The sequence below is a fragment of the Columba livia genome, chromosome 1 (genome assembly GCF_036013475.1).
Source record: "Columba livia isolate bColLiv1 breed racing homer chromosome 1, bColLiv1.pat.W.v2, whole genome shotgun sequence".
NCBI lineage: Eukaryota > Metazoa > Chordata > Aves > Columbiformes > Columbidae > Columba > Columba livia.
Window position 1 is genome coordinate 136,295,067 of NC_088602.1, and position 23,034 is coordinate 136,318,100.

Below are 23,034 nucleotides of genomic sequence, written 5' to 3' on the forward strand. Positions count from 1 at the left end.
GAAATAATTTCGTCTTTAAAAGTCAGCAGCAAGTCTTCGGCTGAGATTTATGAAAGGCAGCTTAGCCTGCAGCCTAGATGGTTTTTGAAGGGCTTTTGACAAATGCCAAAAAATTAGACTGAATGTTTCTTTTCACTTAAGTTTAGACATAAAATTTGCATACCTCTGACTAGGTAATTAAATTTACGATTAAATTTTCTCTGCGATTTCAAATGGCTAAACTGTTTTTCACCATGTTGTGGCTTGGTATTTCAGGGCTGCCAAGATAATGTTCACAACTATTTCAGAAGCAGCTGGACTGCAGTGGTGGGCAAATATATTCTTAACTGTACATTTTATAAACAAAGCACATATGTACACACAAACACACAAATATATATCTCCTGCTACAAACTTTTGCATATAATATACTTTACGTGATTCATAAAATACATCTGTTCTTGTGGAATAGTAAATATTTTTAATGCTCGGTAGCTGCACAAAGCTTAATACTGAGAATGTCAGCAAACACACTCATGATATCTCCAAGGTCAGTAGAAAGAAAAACCTAATTAGAAAGCATAAAAAAATGCTACGAAAAGTGCAGTTTTCTCTATAGCGTAGTGAGAAGTTTTCATCCAGAACCTCTGAGGCATTTCACCCACTTGGGGGTCACTGAGGCAGGAAAAGTTATCTTGCAGACGTGATCCAGGTCTTAATCACTACACAGACATTACCACAACAGACTAGACACAGGCATCAGAAACAAGGCAGGCACAGTGCTCAACATGACCCCAGGAACTAGACTTTGACCATCACCACGAGTGGGTTAGGATTTACTGCACAAAATAACACAATATGTCGAGGAATTATAAAATAATTAACATCTAGAAAAATAGTGTCAGGGACCAAGTCTGAAAGTAACAATGGATCTCAATATAAATTGTAATAATCTAACCAGAAAGTGATCACACTTGTTCATAAGCCACTTGCTCTTTTTAATCTGAGAGAGCCAGAGAGATACATCTACAATTAATTCTATTTATTTAAGATCCCTAGAATCTACTGATCGAAATACATTTTCTTCTGAATTTTGATACAAACTGATTAAAGACGAATAATAAGTGGAATGTCCAAACGCAAGAGAGTAACAGAGGAGACTGTTCAGGAAGAATGAATGTATTTCCTACAACTTCCTCAAGGACAGAAGTCCGCCTGGCCCTGACAGTAGAGCTCTGAGCCAATGTGCCAGAACATCAGCCTTTTATAAAAGAGTCACGAGCAGATATTCAGGGAAACATGCAAAAAATCACATGGGCACAGCTGCAGAGCAATATTATTTCCATCAACAGTAGATTTCTGCCTTGAATAGTTACTTTTTTACTCTATCTAGCAAATGTGTTGATAGTCTCATTACATGTATTAATATCTTATGCAACTTCCACTTATTTTTAAGGCTAAAAAGCATCGTTAAGATTATCTAACTAGTTCTCCTGCACAAGAGCCATATAACCTGATCCAGTCAGTAGTCTTTGCAGTCCACCCACAACACCATTTCAACAGGACAACCTGAATTCATTTTCTATATGTCTTTTGCATACCCCTCAATATATGCTCTAGCATCATGGAGAAACAAGATAGCAACTGTTTAAAAATTACCTTTAAATGCTGTTACTATTTTTGCCTTTCAGCTTTACTGAATGTCCCTCTGCTTCTGTACTTACGACAGGACAAGCAAGAGTGCCCAATTCACCTTCTCTGTATCATTCATCATTTTGCATGCTCCTGTCCTCTCTTATTTGTCTCTTCTTTAAATTTAAACAATCCCTATCTTTCCCATCCCTCCTGAAACAGAAGACTCTCTGTGACTCAATTATTTTCCTTGTCCATCTCCAAATGCCCTTTACTTTGGCTATATCTCTTCTTTAAGATAGGATGAAAAGAATTGACTAGACAGAATGCAATCACACCCTGCTTAGAGCAATGAATTAACATTACCAGAAGCAAATATTTTCCCCCTTTTTAATCTTCCATATTACAGAGGAACTTTGCCTGTATTTTGCCCCTTTTTCTCCAAAGTCAATGATTAGGATTTTGAGTTTTCTAATAAATGACAAGTCAGGGATGTATTAATAGTTCTTCTCATATTAAAATTATGCCAGTTTGGAGAAATGGAGATGTATAGATTCAGAATTTTCCATTAGTAAAATAAAAAACTTATTTTACAAACATACTCAAATTTGTGTACAGAATTGGAAATACCATTTGCAAACTATATGAAATTTAAAGGTATTGCTTCCTGATATGCTTTAGGCAGTTCATAACATTTAATGTAAAAGTGTCTCTCGATAAGTATCTGCAACAGAAGCTCCCTTACCACATGGACCAGAAGGGAAAACCATCTTGGCCCTCTCATGTTGTAACGGGACATTACATGCACAGCATGTTAACAGGCTGCTGGTGCTTTGAGGCAGCACTGATGCAGTGCATATTTTACTCTCAGGTTTCATGTGAACAGCAGCTATGTACTTCAAAACCATGCGCACTCAGTGATCTTCATCATACTTTGTTAGACGGTGCTTTTGGGCAGTGACTGTCTTGTGCTGACGTGTGTAGGGAGCCTGGCAACACGCACCTGGGCTTTCCTGATGCTAGCACTAGACAAAATGATCTGAAGAACAGGCCAGGATCTTCTGCCAGCAAAAGTACCTGGGAAGCAATCAGGGACTGCTGACCAAGCTGGAGGAACTGCAGCAGATTTCAGCAGGGAAACCTACCTAAAGCTGTCAGCAGTAGCGCTGTGCTCACAACTTTCTTTCTGCTTCCTCATCTCTCTGTACTCACTCTCTGTAGTCTAGACCTTCAGACAGTAACCTCAGGGCAAAGGGTCTATCTATTTTCTACTCGTATTGCAGTTCCTACATGGGATGGATTCCTCTGCATTGACACAAAACCAAGTACTGCTAATATTTTTGCATTGTTGCAACTACATCAACAAAAGCATGGTGTGGACAGCAATCTTGGAAAGCTCAGATATGAAGCAGAGGCCCACAGTAAGACACAGAACAGTTTTATAAATGCTATGTTATTTGGCAACTACAATGTTGTCTGAAGCTCTGTTTTCATGATCCTTCTTTCACCCTGTAATGAGCTCAAAGACCCAAATGGGCAAAGGGGACTGTGTCAACAGACTCCTCGACCAGCGCAGAGCTTTTTCTGAGATCAAAGACATAGCAATGAAAATAACAATGTAGTGACAAACTGTGAACCTGAAATATGGGAAGCTTATCCAAGCTGATAATACACCCTAGGTGACAGTCTGTGACTGGCATGTAAAGGCAGTAAAAGCTCTGACTGACTTTATTTTCATATTTAACTCCTGTGATATAGTTAAGTGTTATTTCCAAAGTGTTGCACAAACTTTTTGAGGCAGCTGAAGGACAAGACCCCAGATGAGCATGGACAACAGTGACTACAATAAAAAGAACAGCCCCATCTATGTTTGCAAAGCAAAGTTCAAAAATGCTTGCCAAGCATAACTAATACATAAAAAAAAAAAACAAAAACAAACCCACAACAAACAAACGAAACCAAAAAACAACCACTAAACCAAACCATCACTAAAGCCTGACTTTGCAGAGAACCCCCCAAAAGTATCACTTCTGAAGAGAAAACTTTCTTAGTCAGGCATTCACTCACCCATCAACTATGCCACTGATGATATTTTAAATGTCAGCACTATATTTTACTACTCATAAAGGCATGTAGGGGTGAGGAAGCAATAACATACACTGAAACAGTGATTTCCAAAGAAGGGATGTGTAAGGCAAGAGCAATATGAGTAAAGATCACTTGGCTTTCAGTCATTTCTCAAGGAAGGACTGTTGTTCATCTTGAAAGACTTTTACTTCAAAAATTCAGAAAATACTGTAATAAAGAATCAGTACAAAATATGAAAGATTGAGGACAGACCACGAATGCTGAAGACATTAATAAAGAAAAAGTAGAGATAAATGACAGAATTACAAGTAAAATTCAGTCTAAACTCCTCACACATGATTATCAAATCAGATTAGCTAGTCATTCGGAATTCCATATGTGATCAGCAGCATGGAAAACCACAGCAGACCCATCTTTTGCAATCAACAACACAAGAAATTCCTACAAGCTTTTTGTCTCGAAGTCAAGATTTCCTTGAACAAAAATGCAGCTATTTAAATGTTCTCAAAGAAAAGTTATTTAAAGCTGTGAACATCCATGTTGTCTGCCTGTCAATAACTCCTTGATTTGCGATACTGCAAAGGTCTTTTCTGAGGCCCAGTCCTCATTGGAGACATGAGGTCTAACCCCATACACAGCCAAAACAGTTGTCAAAACTCCCGCCAATTTCAGTAGGGTTTGCTTCAGGCACCAAAAGGGTCAGGAGTCCGATAAATACAAACTAGAAACAGCAGGCTGTAGACTGCCAGATCCTGTGAGATCTGTTTCACACTCTAGCATTTTGAGACTATCAAACCTGGGCGATAAAGGTGTTTTTTTATGACTGGAATGGTATATGAGGATCCAAATGGATGAGGCTTAGCATCCTGTAAGCAACCAGGGTTTTCATGGAAGAGTCAGTTCACTGGCAAAGTGTCAAAACTGTTAAACTGATTTTCTAGAAAAGGCCAACGGAGAGTTACTGTAAGGTCTGGATAGCAGGCTTAGAAGCACAAATAAAAACATAAATAGTTCCTGTGCCTTGAAACACTGTGTATTTACAGTATTACTAACAAGCATTACAAACACCTAAAAAAAAATAGAAACAAAAGTATTTTAAAAATTGTTATCTTTGTCACCAATTCTCTCGAGTTTCTTCTCACAGCTGTGAAGCGGCAGCAAGGCTGTTCTCTGATGGAGGAGATGTCTGGCCCACAGGCACACCTGACAGGGGAAGGGCACTGGGCCAGGCAGCAGGCCGGGGTGTGCTGGGGACTGGGGCTCCTTTTGGGGAGGGAACTGGACGCGTGGTGCGCTTGCAAGCGACAGCAGTGCACAGTGCCCTCTCTGGCCGTACCCCACACCCCAGCTGAGGCTCACCAGCCAACCCTCTGGGGTGCCAGTCAGCCCCGTCTCACGTGTCAGGGCAGAGGGAGGCCACTACACGATCCTGGAAGTTCATGAACTACAGACCTTGGGGGAAGTGAGGCAAGAGCTGTTTGTACAGGGCTGCTGCCCTGTGCGTGACAACTGATAGATCTGCTGTGAATCATCTTTGTCTGTACCCTGTCAGTAACCAGATGCACTGCAGTGTAGGGTTGCCAGCCCAAAGGCCAGCAGTCTTTCACCAGGACAAAGATAAAATATAACTTGCAGCAACAGCAGAATAATTGCATCTGTTCAGATTAGTTTCACCTTGCTGTGCAAACACTCATGCAGCTGGGGCTCATGTACAGCTGCAATCTCTTCCTCTTTTTTCCCCTTCAATCCCTTGGCTCCCGGAGCCAGGCAGTGTGAGATCTGGCACCACCAAACCCCCCTCACAAGGGGAAACCCCTGTCATCTCACTGAATGCTTCATTTTCTGCTTAGAGAGTGAGAAAGGATAAAAAAGGCTCCTGGGGACTGACAAGAAAAACCCCAAGGACCGAGAAACAACAGCAAAAAGAAAGTCGAGGGAGTAGCAAATAAGTTGGGTGACAGACAATGAGATCCTTTTACTCAACATGCCAGGACCTTACCACACACCAGCTCCCTGCCCAGGGCAAATGAGAACACTCCTATTCCATCGGTAAACAAGGATAGAGAGAAAGCAAGGAGAAAGAAAATGTCATCTTAACCATAACTGAGCAGAAATTTTTATTCCAACTGGCTGTACTAACAGCAATAACAACTTCTCAACTCCCCATGTTCCAATCAAAACTGAATGGTGTTTTCTGCAACACACACGGCAACTTCCTTTCCAGAAGTCATTACAGTTTTACAGAGCGGCACCTTTGCACTCTACCACAAAGCAATCTGTTAACAAACATTAGGAACAGCAGGGATGGAGCAATGGGAGACTCTCAAATCAAGTATTCATTGATTTCATTTAGATGATTATACTGTACAGAGCAACCAAAAGAGTTTAATCTTCCCTTGATGGCTTGTGGTACATGAGCAGGGCCCTGGGTGGTCCAGACGCTTTGGATTCTGTTGCTGGGTCTTCCATGGCCTCATGTAACCTCTGAGACAACCACCTCTCCTCCCCAGCCTCCACGTGGTGCACACTACAAATTGTGGATAATAGTGATCTACTATTTCCTCAAAGGAAAGGGAGAAATAAAACACCTTGACATTATCACGTAAGAGAAACCACCACAGTCAAGTGATCTCTATCACTATTATGTTTGCAGCCCCCACAGTAATTTTATTGCTATTTTTGCTGTGGTTTTGCTGTTCTTTTATCCCTGATGAAAGACAGCAGAAGCCAAAATTACTTGCTAATATTTCAATGAGCTTTACTTCCATTTGTCATCTTTGTAATTTCTTTTGCAGGCAAAGCTTACTTGCAAAAAAGAAAAGTGTATGTGCGGGGAAAGTTCAGGTCAGATAAAATGTATTGCAACAAAACAAAATTAATTTGAGATGGGTGAGTTTGAAACATCTCAGCAGGTTACTTGTAAACTGTCATAGGCAGCTGTGCCTCCATGAGCCAAACCAGCTCAATTCATACATTGGTCACATTTGTAGACTGTCTCCTATGATTACTACAAGCAAAATTCTGGAGAATACAGGACAGAGGGACATAAGGAGATGATAGAAGTGTCAGACATGATTATGGGAAGATAATGAGAAAGTTCAATGGAAAAGGCAGAAAAAAAGAGGAGGAGCAGAGTTACTGCAACTAGTCTTCCTCACAGCATAACAAGGAAGAAGATCCCAGCCACATGCAACCTCTATGAAAGGCAGATAAAACACTGTGCCCAAAATAAGATCTTATTGGCACACTCACCAACATTGTACAGACCCAGTTTGAGAAACACCAAAACCAGCAACAGACCAGCAAGCAAATGAAGTGTTCACCTCTAAAAGCCATCAATATTTATATACATACAAAATAAATACATAAGCCTGAGATAAGAGAGCTGTGAATGGCATACCCTTTTCAGGAACTCTCAAAATCCTTCCACTATCAAGCACTTTACTTTCTCGGTTTCTCTTCTTATTCAAAATAGTTATTCTTTGAAAAATAGCTATCTACTGCTGTCCAGCACATGGATTCTAAAGAAAAGGAAGGTTAGCACAAACAAAAGGAGGAACTGTTTATGTCTTATTTTGGAGGCAATGTGCTGAGGGGAACCACAGTTATAAGTCTCTAAGTCTTAAGTGTGGACATATTTCCTTCTGTAAGCCATAATAAGCTAGAAGACATTGACTGGCAGTCAACCTCCCTTCCTCTGGCACCAAGAGTAGAGCAGAAATTAACACATGGGCTGATACTTCCAGAACAGGCTCATGCTCTTCCCCAGGGTCTACCCAAACTATACAGAAACCAGCTCAGTCTCAGACCCAAAGTGTGAGACTTGCATCGCTGGCTCCCTCCTCATGTTTCCCCACACTTAAGTCTCATCTCATACATTTGCAGTACAGTGCCATGGTATCTTTTGCACACTGTGACAGCTTAAACTGGATGAAGTTCACCAACCCAATCTATGATATAACCCCCAGCTCCGCTACATGCAGGTATGGCTTGGAAGATGGCTACTGTACATGCGCCGCACTTGAAGAGGCAGGTATGAAGTATCTACTGATAGCTTCAATGAAACTCATTAAAGAGGCTCAAGTCCTCAGTTCCAGGTTGGTATCATGATTCAGCCTCCATGATTCAAGCACTTGTGTATGGGCATTATGTGGTCCTCTTAGTTGTTACAGCAACAGCAAAATAAAAAGTCTGTTCATAGCCAATCCTGTTACCATTCCACCTCTTCAACAGGTATTTGCACAACACGCAGAAAACCCTAGTTTGGTTATTGAGGGTCAAAAACATGTGAGATTAAAGCAGCAAGTAAATAACTGAAGCTGCAGTCTGTCAAATTCACAAGAGACACGCATTTCCTAATCTGTACAAGGGTCTGATGTATATACTTCGTGGGGTACAAAACAGGGCAGTTACTAAGTGCGGAAATGAACAGGAACTGAGAGATGTCTCCCTTCAAATAATTACAGTGTTGAGATTTTCCAGCTTTTTCAATCATGCTGTTGAATGTTTGCCTCACCCTCCAGTTAGCAAAGCACAATGTCTTCAAAAAATAATGTGGGGGCCTAGGAACAGAGAGTAGAGAAAGTAAAATGGTGAGTTGCTCTTTCCAACTCTGTATTATAGCTACTGTCCTCAGAAGAGCACTTTCACCTGGCACCTATGAAGTAACACTTCTTGGTGGGAGAGCAAAAGGGTAAAATTTTCATCTCCCTCCTCATCAGACATTCACAAACAATGCTGCTTTATCCAACCACCTACCAGCTAAATGGTGCTCTGCAGACAGAGGAAAAAAAAGGCTGAAAAGACCAAGTTCATTTAAGGCTACTACAGATCATCATTCGTAAAATAAACTCAGAAAATCCTTGCCCATACATAATGGCAGAGAAAGCATTTGTTTGACCCCAGGCTGATGAGATGCTTTCTGTGTGCAGGTCTAAAGGTGTTTTACTCCTATAAACCTACTGGTCGTCATAAGTAACCGAACACCTCACTTTTGGGTAGAAAAGCATAATCAGCTGTTAAAACTAAATTTCACAGCTGGACACTTTTAATCAGTAAGTCTTAAAGCTGCCTCAGAAAAAGTGCAAGGTGGACCTAATTTTCGGTTTCTGCACCGTGTTAAATAAGTGAAATAAAAAGGATGGCAACTGAGGTAACTCTGCCTATTTGTAGATTGAGATCTTGTCTATTCTGGACAACTCTGTGACTGAAATATCTGATTCTATTATGACATCAGAGGAGATGAGAGTTAAAACTGAGCAACTGCGAGGAACAGACATATTTGACATTCTGATTAATGCTCTTTATTTTTGTTAACCCGTAATTACTTCAATGCCTACTGAACAATTGAGATGGATAAAAACCTATGTCTTTGTTAGAGAAGATGTCCCCCCCTGCTTTTAATTAAGGTATAGGATTTCACAAGGCAGATATCTGAGGCCTATTAGAACTGCTCTGGTAATATTAAGTAAGACCAGACTTCACTTCATGATATTTCCAAGGTTACCCTCACTTCCCCTCAAAACAAACAAAGGAAGCAAGTTCCTCCTAGCTTAGAGTAAAATATTTTAGTCGTGCTTTAGATATAAGTAAAAGAGCACTTTGGTTCATTTGAAGGTCATCTTTAATGGAAAAGGCCAGCTTTGCCTCCAGAGCAAGCCTCCACCTACAGCTGACTATTACAATTTAACACTTAGTGTAATTCAGCTTTCTTAATAGGGGGAGTTTGCTGCAATCGGAGTGAAGTAAGTAGGTACATTACATACATCTCTGAGCAGACGATACGTATGCACTGCAGTTGAGGGCAAGTGGAAGTGCAGCCTACTTTGAAGACTGACTTTGCAAAGATGGCTCTGTGCGGTTCCACGTTTATTGTCACTCAACAACCTCTGGATTGAGTTTACTCAGTGTACAAGTAAAATTATTTTCATTTCTACTTAACGCTCCTCCATGCAAATTCAATCCAAAAGCTTTAAGTCAGGCCATGGTCTTTTTCACCCATATATCATCACTTCACGAAGACTGTGCATGCCAATTGCAAGTGGGGAGCTCCATGGTTTGAGTACTGTTTGAGGGCAACAGGTCAAGCTCACTGTTAGTATAAATCAGTATTGCTTGCCTACTTTCAGTGGAGGAATTCCCATGTAGACCAGCTGAGGATACGGCTAAACGAAGACCCATTCTTTAAGTGGGAAGCTACGTAACTGCGCTGCTGGTGATACAGAATCAAGGGAGAACTAAAGTCATCCTCCCAGCCCATTCTGCTTCAGATCACAATTAAAAGGTAGCATGTTTATTACTAATACAGGACTGCAAATAGAGCCTGAGAGCAGAGATGGTCTTAAACAGTAATTCATTGTCCCACAGCCCATTTTCAGAGTAAAACCACAGACTAATGTGAAGATTTCACAATGCAGACATTTGACAAAGAAAGGATATTTCTTCTGGTGTAACGTTTGGGCCCTGACACCAATACAACATATTTCCCAATGACAAAAAAATCTTGTAAACCACAAACCAAAAGGACTCAGGATTACAGAAGTTAAAGACAGAAGAAGGAACGCACAAAGCAGAAATATTAAGGCCACCTGTGCACTAGTGAAACGCACAGTCGCCAGAGCCAAACAGGATATACCCCTCATTAATATTACATACAATAAACCACACACATATGTATAATGGACACTTGGTCTTACTCTAGAGAAGCAGAACCAGAAAAATGAAAATAAGCTAAAATCTTTGTGCCCAGCCTACAATAAAAAGCTCTAGTCCGAATCCTAGCAGCTCTTAGCAGCCTAAGTCAACAGGAGACCAGGGGAAAACAGAGGTCCCCACGTAGATCCCTATCAAAGTCATGACAGGATTCTGAGGAGAATGCTTCCAAGGAGAAGGGGAGAAAAAGAAAACATCGAAGGACAAGTTGCCAAGGTTTCAACCCGAGACCTAACAACGAGCACAAGTTGCCAAGGTTTTAACCTGAGACCTACCAGCAGCCACAGACATTTGTTTAATCTTTCAGGTGCTCATTAGTGTCAAGCCCCTGTGGCAGCCTCCGTACTGTCTCTCTATACTGTAGCTGGCTGAAGGTACAGTTATATACCATCCTAATGAGCCGCAAGGAGGGTGATGTGCGTCATTGGCTTCTGTTTCAATCTTGGCAATCTAAGTGTAAAAGCCTTGCAACAGCTTCTGATTCTGCTGACATTTAATTAGCCTGTGTCATTTTGATGCCATAGCCTGTCTCATCAGGATGATAACTACAAAACAACATGTGGAGCATAAAAGTTCTGTGAGAAGTTTCAGGTCTGGCAGCCAAGGATACGAGTCCCCTGACAGTCACGGTTCCCAGGACTGGTACCCATTAGCCCTTTATTTGGGCACTGCTATCAGCAAGAGATTCTCTGTTAAGGAGAGAGAAACTAACAAACAAAAAACAAAACAAAAAAAAATGCAGACCTCAGCAAAGCCTTGCAAAACCCAACATCCTTTAGCTCTAAAAATTCTACCTGTCCTGCAGAAAGGGAGCATCCTTATTGCACAAACTCACAGCTATTCATCCTGAAGGACAGGTTTACCCTAAAGGACAGGTTTGATCAAGTTCTGCTCTCAAAAGATAGTCCTGTTTATCTAAGCATGTGTAGTATTTTTCTCCATTTGCCATCACGTGCTTGGGAAAACAATCTCCAACAACACCTACCAATTGCCACTTGTCCACATCAGCTGCCAAATTTGAAAATGGTCATTGCTACATAATACGTGATTGATCCATATTTTCACTCAACACAAGCAGTGATTCCAGTAGAGTACATCCATTTAAAACAGACAAGCTCAGACGTTTTTCTTATTTGTTTTGGTTTTGTTTTTTTTTTTTCCAAAATCCTGTTCTCATACACTAAAGACCCCACTTCTAGTGTACCAGTCTGAGATGTTTAAAAATTCAAATGAAATGAACTAAGCCATCTTGTTCACGGAACAGGATCAACCCAAAATCTTTGTCAGTAGAACCTAGGCACAACCTAATGTTTTGTGAAGACAGATACTTAGGGGACTAATGGGCCACAGCGCTGGTTTTGAGCAAAGCATCTGCCTGAGGCAGAGAGTGGGCAGGAACGGGTCCACAAGCTTAAAAATTCACTGAACCAATGTGGTCCCCAGATCTACAACTCTTCTGGAGGATCCTTGCTGGGGCTGAAAGATGCTTTCCAACTGCAGGAGAATAAGCCTGTCTTTTAGAGCAACACATTCTGGGAACCCACAGGACAGGGAGATCTCTTTTAGGGAACGTTATGGGCTGCTAAAACCACCATCAAGGGCAAAGGGGAAAAAGTGTTCTTGTAAGACTTTTCCACTTGGCTTTTGTTAATCTTTTTTTTCCGTGGCATAACCATGATGTTATCATTTCAGCCATTTCATGCCCACTGTAGCCCAGTGAGGTTGTTATCCTAAATAGCCTTCCAGGTGTTTCTTTGCTGTATCTTACAGAAGGTGCTTGTACATGCACAATACTAAGCAAATAATTTCTGCCTTCTTCATCAACATTTATTTTTAAACAGCCAAATTTCACCAAAAAATTACCCCTGACCACAGTCACACTTACTTCACGCAGAATACTGTTTTGTCTACCTGGGACAACCTAGTCAGTTCAGAAAGCTTTAGATTCTCATATTAAAGGACAAGTTATATGCAGTGATCCTATCTTGTATTTGGAGGCACACATTCATAGCATTACTTCTTGTGTTCCCCACACATTAAATCACGGAAGATCTGCTCCCATCATTTTAAGCAAGGTCTTGCCATGGAATCCCTTGTCCTGGCTTGAACTATATGTGGGTCAAGACAAATGGATGGGTATGAGAATTCGTATTTACTTTATAGTATATGTATTTTATGCAAACACACAAAAACACAATGGAAAAGGAGGACCAAGGTCTAAGTTCAGCTGTCTAAACATTAAAATACAGGCAAGTGAAGGAAATCTGGCAGCTGCTCCAAGCTACAACACAAAAGAGCTTAGTTCTTACAATACCCTCCTCACACACATGCACGCACTTGTATCTGTTATCTCATGAAAGTTCCTCTTGCCTTAACAATTTGTAATATTAATATTACCAGGACAGGAACATTTATTTGAAAAATACATGTTAGCACCATCTCTCTAAAAGACTCTTGGAGTACTATTGTGCGTAGTGATAATGCACTTCTCAACTGTACTACCCAATAAATGTCAATTTTCCTCATTAGTAAAGTAGCTGGGATTGAGTGAGCATAAGAGGAAAACAAATGTAGCAGTTGAAACAAAGCACTGGGGATCAGACAAGCTGTATTCCCTTCCCATGACAGCCAATAACTTGTCTACACCTGCTTCTGGCTTGGTATCTTTACCTATAACACCAGGTAAAATACCACCTACTTTAAGACGCAGGGGAAAAATTAATGAAAGCTTTTAACTGTTTCAAAATCCTACGAAAGGTAGGATTAATTCTTTAAATATTTCTGAAATGACTGTAATTATTATAATTTATTTGTTCTGCTGTAGCATATGAGAGTCAAAGAACCACGTAGTTCTAGGCACAACATAGATGTGGAGAATAAAGCTGGTCCCAGCCCTTGCTGTACTCAAACCTGAGGAAAGATATAGGACATGCTAAACACAAACCCACAGAAAAAAAAGGCTTTGTGCTTCTTAGAATTTTGCAGATTTAGATAGCTAAATTTTTAAAAACTGACTTCAGTTTCTCCATAATTAATATATCATTGCCAAGTCTTATTATCAAACCAGTTTTGTTTCAAATGTCAAAAATAGTAACTTCTAAAAAACAGCCTGCAGTGCACCACTACTCCCAAAGTATAAATCCTGCCATCAATTATTGCTATTTTAATTGCCCAGTTAGCAAATATTTTTCATGTGTGTACACTGATAAGCAATATACTGCATGCAGTAAACATGGCAATAGACAGTTTGATAAAGCTTGCCAAGTTTGACAATGAAATCTTGATTCTGCTATTAATGTATTAATGTATATTAAGAACATATAAGGCCAAATGACTTATTTTGCTCAGTCCATTTAAAATTAGCACCAGAGAGGAAGAAGTATGACTTACTCATTATGTCCAAGTGCTACAGGATGCTTGGTAGTACCTGCAGTAAGAACCTTACAATTCACAGTGTATCCTGCCGCTTTTCCCTGGGTTTATTTTAAAAACTTATCAATGGAAGAACACTTCCAGCTGTGTTAGTCTATGAGAAGACAGCCTGTTTTGAGACCATGTTTGTTTATGCTGTATACCTGCATTGATATCAAGCAGCATTAATTTCTTCTAACCTTATGGGATGGAGGAAATGACTTTTCATTAAGCCTTAGTGCCACCAGGAATTATAAAAATGTAAGTAGTTTTGGTACTCTGTTAGGATCTAAATAAGTTTGTAGCTTAACCTCAAAAAAAAATCCACTCTTCTATTTACTTGGAGGTTACAAAGATGCTGTGGAGTTCCAAGACCTACACTCTCTGTCCAGCAAGGCCTTTAAGCACATGCTTAAAATTGAGCAGTTGAATAAACATTTTGCTTGTCTGAGAGCACAGAACATGCATCATGAAAGGGGTGACACACTAGGTCAGCACCCCTATACTCCTGCAACAGCTTTGGGAACCAGGTGGAGGAAGTCACAAGGCACTGAAAATTTGAAAAATTTGTTATAGCATTACAATTTGCTTCCCTATTCACTCACATCCTTCTAGACCAAAGACATGTCTATGTAGCTTTACAGGCAGATGAAAGTGCATTCTTCCCATGCTGCAAGCTGACTAGAAGCTATGTAACGTTATTTCACGTTCTTCTAAGCCTCATGAATAAAGCCCGTGCTGAAGGGCACAGTGTATTAGCTTGGGCTTCATGCCTGATTTAGAGACTTTGCATCTAGCTGAAAAACACAGAGAAACACACCAAAGTATTTTCTGTTAACAGAGGAACATATATACACGCATGCAAACGACAGGAGCCTGTGGTTATAACCAGTGCCTTATCTTACTTTATAGTAAAATGTAAAAGGGTTATGAACTTTGTAGAAATAGCACTAACTCCAAGAAAGGTTTTTAGTTTACAAGCTACTGCAATACTTTGTTGTAACTAACAGGTAGCAAGCTCAAGCAGGAACCTGAAAAGCCAGAGGATTTCTTTAGCCTTTCATGATTTCTTTTTTTTTTTGGGTAGCCATTTCAAAACTTGATTCTCCTACGCTAATGCTTCTGGACATAAGAAGTAAGCATGAAACTCTTTTGTGCTACTATGTCAAAAGCTTTCATAATCTCTACAGAGACATCACATCAAGATGAAGTCCTTTTGCGGACAACCTTACTAACTTTGCAAAACAAAGTGTAGCCTGCTTTAACAGGATCTTTTAAAAGTACAGTAATAAAAATACTCCACCAATTTCTTTTCACTGCAGCTGGAAAATAAGAGGTGTAAGAGCTGGTGTAGCTCTCCATAACAGACCACTGGCATCCACTCCAGACTACTGTAAGAAATTAGCAATGTCAAGTTGATGGCTTGGCTCTCAGCACGGCATTTGAGCAAGATGAAGAAAACAGAATCTCTTCCGTGGATTTTCAAGAGAACTGCAAATGTTCCCTATCTACCAATAATAGGCTTCTTTTTCTGGGATGTGACCTCAAGCACCAGTTTGAGTCACTCCTTCACAATCAGCTGTAGAAGAATCGCTTCTGGAAGGAGCCCAGGGGTGCAGCTCAGAGTAGTTCCTCATGGATAAGTCAGTTCTGCTTTCTCTCCGTGCCGCCCCCTTCTCCTCTCTGCTCATAATATGTCGAACGGGAAAAGCGAGGAGCAGCAGCATCAAGATAGCCTGGAGTCAGTGCAGGGGAAGCAGCACAGCTATGGCACGTGGCGGGCTTGGGGAGGATGAGGAAATAAAGAGGGGACAGAGAAACACGTGGAAAAGATGTGCTAACCGCCATGACACGGTATATTTAACAGTCAGCCATCACGTCTCAGGGTGCTGTGCCCAGGCACCTCTCTGTGTGTGATATGCGTGTGCGTGGTCTGTGATGTACATGTGCACACATGCACTTGCATACGTGTGCCTGCATCGGCATTTGGGGTAGTGGTTGGGAGGCTGCAAAGGAGATTTAGTAACAGAAATCTCAGCCTTGCTTGTGACAAATTTATAACTTTCTATGCACTGTGGGTCAAACATTTACAAGAATGCCTTTTGCTTCTGGTAACACCAACCACAGGAAGGGCAAGGAAGGATGTAGTGGTGGCAAAATGCAGAACCTGCCATCACCCTGAAGAGTGCAACGACAAAAACTGAAAGTCTGAGCTCCCCAAAATAAACTGTCTGTGTATGAGGGCTGTAACAGCAAAAAGAGGAACTCTTGGTCTTTATTCTGCTATACCAGAGGGACAAAAAGGCTGTAACTAGAGCAAGTGGTCACAAGCAACTGTCAGGAAAGTGACTGAAGAGCCACATGCTGCAGAAAAAATATAAGTCAGATGGAACCGTGAAACTGCAAGGACCACAGCAAAGAAATATTATAGAAATCAAGTCAGCTAAGCCCAGTCGAAGGCCCAGCAACCAAAAAGCCACTTCAACATAGCAAAGCGTAAGAGGCTGTTTGGAGGGTGGAGCCAGCAAAGGAACCTGGCAACAATGGCTTTACTGAGGAGGGACCATGCTTGTATCCTGCCCATCCCAGGGTGAGTGAAAGGGCACACATGGAGAGAGCTTGGGGTCAAAGATCAGCAGTCCTGTGCCAAGAATCATAGCTTTTCATTAGCGGAGGACAGAGAAAGGCCCCAGATTGCCTGCCACTCCATTGCATTGTTTTGATATGGGGCTGGACATGGGTGCAAAGCTATTGTGAGCAGACACAGGTACTGTGTCACAGAAATGCAAGAAGAGGAAAAGTCTTTTTTTTCCCTTTTTTTTTTGTAAAAAGACGGATATTTTTACAGCATACAGAGTCAATCATGCCATTTAATTTTACAGAACAGGAAGGAACTCAGTAAATTGCTGCAAAAATATCCAGCCTTATGCAACCATAATGCCAACTATGGATCAGACATTTAGAATAGCTGTGGAGTGGCACCATGCACCTCCCCAGCACCCTGAACATGTATCTAGGGACAGAGCTTAATCTATGCCTCAGCTAGCTAGTGACCTCTTTTGTAAAATGACCCTAGCAGTCAATTCATATATAGTTTTAGGCCTATATTCTACTCCCCCAAAATTATTTTCCATTGTCACAAACTCTGTTAAGTCACTTAACACAAACTGTAGGGAGAAGACACAAAACACCAATGTTTCAATTTGGCAGGCATTTGAATTTACATTATAAGCATTCGTACAAGGAGTAAATCATCATACAAGCTAAGGAGCTACAGTTGTTTTCTAAAAGTCCTATGATTGTCGATGATATGTACAGTCCTACATGCAATACAAGAGTAGAACATGGTCAACCACAACAACAACATATTAACAACACTTACTTATGTGAATGTGCTGCAAGCACGCAAGCATAACTCAGTAACTGTTTTTGCATTCCTTGCTTGAAAGAAACATTGCATAATACTAGTGTAACTATAGATGGCTTTCTTTTCTTTTCCCATTGAGTATTCAATTCCTAACAACACTTAATAAGCATAATGAATGTAGAACACTCCTTATCCCTATTCATTTATTTCTTCTTAGTAAAAACATTTTTTAAAACTTTGGCCCTTAAATGACATATCAAATGCTATCATTCATGACATAATCAAGAAATATGTGGTCTTTCCTTTTTTAATTTAAAAAAAATCTTTCCAATACTCTTAACATAATTGAAAGATAAAAGTATTTTTATACCAACTGCTCTAAAGAATTAATATCCCATTAAATAGAAGCCTTCAGTGTACAATCTACCTTTGCCAGAAGAGAAGTAAGAGTGATTAAGAAAAGCTTGAGGGAACTACAATATAATTTGAAAGGAGAAAACAGTAAAAAGGCCAAGTTTTTCTTATTGGCTAACTAATATATTTAAAGCAATAGGAATCTTCTCAGTTCAAGTTTACTTGGTATCACGACTGAAGTTACTATTTAAAATACACCAATAATAATAAGAAGAATGTGTTTTATGATCTGATTGATATAAATGAGCTGTTAACATTAAAAGAAGACAAAGCTAAGAAGACATTAACTGCTTTGCTCTACATTGTTATTTCACAAAAATCGAGCCTACCAAATCCCATAGGGTGGCTGCTCACACAGTGAGACAGCTTACTTCTCCTGCTCTCAGCAGCTTTCCAGATAAAGTCACGTTGTACACAAACATGAGCCAGAAATCAGAAGACGGGAAAACTCCCCTATTTGATCAGACAGGTTTTGTGTGGAGTTTAGCTATGTAACACTTTTCTGGAAGCAGCCACACAACAAATAAGACTTACCTGATGTGCCAAAATATAGATATTATGGCCAACATCTTTTGGGGAGATGCCATCATCACCATTCTCCTCCTCATGGTCACATTCAAGGCCTTGGTTATACGCATTCTTCATCACATCCACCTGTAATGCAAACCCAACCAAGAAGAGATGAAATAACTGTATTCTTAGGGAAAAAGCACCAAACACACTAGTTTTGTTCAGCTCAAGCCTGGATGGGTGCCCTGCAAGTCCTGCAAGAAGAGCGAGCAGTCTGAGAAACACCTTCTGAATAAAGACAAGCTTGAAGTATTTACAAAGCTCCAAACTGCCACATTTCTCCCCAGCAAAACTTCTGCAGCCATGAGAAATGAGCAGGGATGCTGAGCCTCTCCGAACAGGTGTTTTTAAAAATGCTTTTAAAGACAGAGCCACAGTTACCACAGGTAGACTTGCACAGCACATAGAATGAAGTCATAATTTCTCTCTGCGTAGAGCTGGCTGTCATCTATACAATTTAACAGGGGGAAAAAAACCAAACCAAAACAACAAAAAACACTAAACCAAAAAGAAAAGGAAGATACAGATCTGGCAGGGTGATGAGGTAATTCCAAAATATTCAAAAGCCTCTTACAGGACAAACAGGGGAGAAATCCTCCATTCCCCACGCAGGGCCTGATCCTGAGGTTGTACCATGGGGACAGCCTCATCATGCTGATGTGTCACCATGGTGATGAGTCCCAAAACCAGCAGGCCACTGGGCTCTGCTCCAGTGCAGGGGCTGGTGCCCACAGATTTCCCACAAAACAGGTTTTTCAGTCACTGCTCTTACATGGTCAACTGGATTAAGAACAATTTCTCCAAACTTACAACCTAATTAAAATTCCTGGAGACCTACAGAAATATCATGGTTGTTCTAAAATACAGCGACAACTGCTTGTAAGTCTGTCTGTTTGCTCCTGAGACATATATGTATAACAGACAACATATATACCTATAATATATATATATAATATGTCTACACACACACTTCTGTTAGCACTGTTTCACAAACTGTACAAGCTTAATTTCCCAGCCCCTGACAAAGCGTACTTGAAGACAGTCTACCAGAGGATGATAATACAGTTAGGAAACAATTACAGAAAAGTGCTTGGAACGGATAAAAATAATGAAGTCATAAAGACTGAAATCATGCATGCTTGATCCTTTCAAAGTACTTTTTGTGAATTAGTACTATCCTGATACATTGTGTCACTATACGCTGCCAACACTTCTCAGCTTAGATGTAGATAATTTTAAAAATGTTTTAATGACAGATTTTTTTTCAGCCAAAAGATTTATGAATATTCAGAAGTTTTCTCACCAGTTCCCTTGGTCTCATGTTGAAAAGGATTCTTTCCGCATTCTCGCTGTCGTGCCTGCTTTCCATAATAGCCAGCAAAAGCTTGGAGGCATTGTTCTAGAGATACAAAACCAAGTTAATGCAAATTTAAAAATCTATTTCATGGATTAACGAACCTTGCATTTGTTTTAATTGAGATTATGAGGAGCACTTTTTTAGGGGATAAGATTTTAAACTACTTCCATATTTTATTTTACTGACATATTTAATAGGGTTTTTCTCCCATTTTAATGTCAGCACACTGTAAGGCTAACTATCCCTGCATGCTATATTGGAAGAAGTATTTTAAATATTGAAAAATATTCAACTTAATTACAGAGCCTTCTTCTATACTGTGCAGAAGAAATGAAATCCCATTTCCTTTTCTTATTGCCCACCTGGCAATTTTTGCCATGGATTTGTGTTAAAAGAATACTCAACAGAGGTAACTGCAAAATGTATTACACTGAAGGTTTCATTATTCAGGCAGGTTTCCTTACCCTTTGGTTTTTATAGGGTCCAACTGGTTATTATTTGAAAGGCTATAAAATAAACTGTTTTCATACATTCCTGGGATCTTGTTTCACTAACAAATATTCCCAGGAGAACATATAAAGATATTCTTTACTTTGTCAGCTGGCTGCTTTTCACCAAGCTCTCTTCCAAGGATTCAGTAGCATAAGCATTAGCAGCAGTGACCCAGTAGTGCCTTAGACTTCTGAGACCCGACTTTCAGTTACATCTAATGCTGTGAATGGGAGAGGAAGAATGGCTTTGGAGGTTTGATGGCTTTCTGGCAAAGCATGGTTACCTTGGTTCACCCATCACAGCATCCCCTCACCATTACAGACTGAGCTGTTTGAATACTCAGAAGCAGACCGCAGTACCATGATACAGGTAGGGGCCCCTAAAACTCTCAACCCACCACTCAACATCATTCAAAGCTGCTTATTGCCCAACATCAGTAATTCAAACTGAAATTTCTCACAGTGTGTGAGTGCCTCAGACAATTACTATGGGCAATTCTGGAGGAAAAGGGTTCAGCTGCTTTTGGGACAGAGGCAAAAGAGATGTTATTTTCTGCATGTTCAAGCAACTTCTGTTTTAAGCAGCCTTTGTAGCTCCAAGTTTTGATAGCAGAGCTGAAAATCTGCAGGACTAGAGGCCAAGATAACACAGTCATGCAAGTTGTAGTCCCCAGGGAAAACCCAGCCAAATTTGTCCACCTTGTAAGCATTTTTTAAATTACAATTTGAATACTATACTGTAGAAACTTGCAAGTTCCATAAATAAAAGTCCACAGAGCTTTTCTCGGTGGGCACAGAATCAAAAACCCATGCAGGCTGAATCACAACACTCGAGGCTGTCCTCTGGACCAGTCTTCCAGCAGTCCCACCCCCTGCTCAAAGCACGTTGTTCAAGGCTGTGTCAAGCTGAGGTTTGAATATCTCCAACTGGAGGACTGTAGGTTGAGAAGTCAGCTGCAGAAGGAAGGCATAGATGGAAGCAAGGTAGTTTAATAGAATGAGGATTTATACATGGCAGGGGAGCTAGGACCTTCTGGGAGTTGAGTGAGAAGCCAGGACAGAGGACACTGGGCTTGCCAACTCAAGAATGAGATAAGGACAAAGAACAACAGATGAGAAGACCAGACTAGGACTGGATAAAGGAGAGCAGGATTCCACATGAATTTTTCCATAGCTCCCCTTTGCTCCAAAATCAAATCAGGACTGTCCATTGGAAAGGTCTAGTCAGATTCCTTACCTTGCAACCTATACTGCAGAAATGTAATGTGCGTAGAGATTGAGACCAGGCAGAGGGAAAGGACAGCATTTTGATTAAGACTCCTGACAAGGTGCTGCTCTGAAGAACTGGATCCTTCATTTTCTGCTGCAGTTTTCCCTTACAGTGGTGACCAAGTCAGCTGTGGTAGCATCGGTAGGATCTCTGAGAGAGAAGGGGGCAAGACAGGCTGCCAGCTAGCTTGAGAAGGAAGGGGAAGAAACAGTGGAGGAAGGCACCAGTCTACTCATTCACGGGTGAGGACTTTGAAGCCATCTCCCAGTGCAGATAACCCTGGGGATGGAGAGAAGGCTGCTGTGGCTTCCAGAAAGTGAAGAAAGGCAGAGGGTGGGTAGGACTTTGTGTCATCAACAGCCAGCTTCTTTCCACTGACTCAGCAAAAGTGCCATGCCACAGCCTAGAATTACAGCAGGCACGTGCATTCTCAGGTTTTTTTCTCTCTTTGATCACTTGTAACTGACACTGAGATGCTCATTTGACTATTCCTACCTCATTTTTTGCATGCTTTGAGAACTTAGGATCTGATTTCCATTCCCAGCTATCAATGAGGAAAAGAGGTCCATTAACTGAAAAATACAGTATAAAGTTCTTCATGACACATCAGTACTGCAAAAAATCAGTTCCCAGGTGCTACAAACAGGACAGCCCAAAGTATTCCTAGTCTTCATTTCTCTTTACGTGATTTCACATCTCATCTCCTCATAAGAATTTTGGTGTGAAGCAACTAGATGTAGCCAAAAAGATACTCGTATTAGACTCTCTCTTCCCTTGGACTACAACATCTGTTCATCCTACCACTATACAGAGTAGCAGATACTGAGGTCATGCTACGTGCCAGGACTTAAATATTAGTCAGTAAGGAAGGCCAGAGGGTCACCCTCAAAATAACAAGAGGCAGAACAGAACATTGGCCATCTGTGCACTCAGTGAACACTGTCTACCCTGCTCACTAAACAATTCGGGAGTCCAGTGGAAAATATAATCCATGAAGATGTAATTAAATACCACATCACAAACTTTGTGCAAAACAAGCTAAATTAAGATGGCATGGGAAAATATAATTCTGCATTGCCTTTGCTTTGGTTGGGGGTGAGTTCAACATATAACGTTCCCTGAAAACAGTGTCTGAGCTCGTTTGTATGTGTAATAGTGTGGGCCTATATAATTTGCATTCTGTATTTCACTGCAAAATGTATTTATTTGTAACTTCAGAGTTGCCTGTGAACACTGACAGATTGTCAATGCTAAACATCACCTGGTAAACTCGGTGCTATATTATTTCTATGTGCTGTCACTCAAAATAAAACCCAGTAACTTCTTAATTCAGATCTAATTCTTGACATCACATCCGGCCCAGCACTGTGTCCAGTTCTGAGCTTCCCCAGTATGAGAGAGACATGGACTTACTGGAACTAGTCCAGCAAAAAGCCACAAAGATAATTAAGGGAATGGAGCATTTTTCATAGAAGGAGTGGCTGAGAGCTGGGACTGTTCGGCCTGGAGAAGAGAGGACTCAGAGGGATGTTAAACACCTGATGGGAGGGAATGAAGAAGAGGGAGCCAGACTTCTCTCAGCAGTGCCCAGTGAGAGGTCAAGAGGCAATGTACACAGATTAAGACACATTAAATTCCATTTAAACACAAGAAAACACTTTTTTACTGTTTTTTTACTGAATAGTTTGCCCAGACAGGTTGTGGAGTCTCCAACTGTGGAGATATTCAACTGGACATGGTCCTG

General features: G+C 40.7%; 1 protein-coding gene across 8 annotated transcripts in view; it reads right to left on the minus strand.

The window, feature by feature from the left end:
• ITPR2 (inositol 1,4,5-trisphosphate receptor type 2) overlaps positions 1 to 23,034 on the minus strand; it is a 268,651-nt gene that overhangs the window by 49,087 nt on the left and 196,530 nt on the right. For all 8 annotated transcript variants that reach the window (XM_065032515.1, XM_065032506.1, XM_065032510.1 and 5 more), the window contains 2 exons: positions 19,476 to 19,571; positions 18,137 to 18,256 (listed from right to left, as the gene is read on the minus strand). In XM_065032515.1, the coding sequence (XP_064888587.1) occupies positions 18,137 to 18,256; positions 19,476 to 19,571 (216 nt within the window). The remainder of the gene's footprint in view (positions 1 to 18,136; positions 18,257 to 19,475; positions 19,572 to 23,034) is intronic.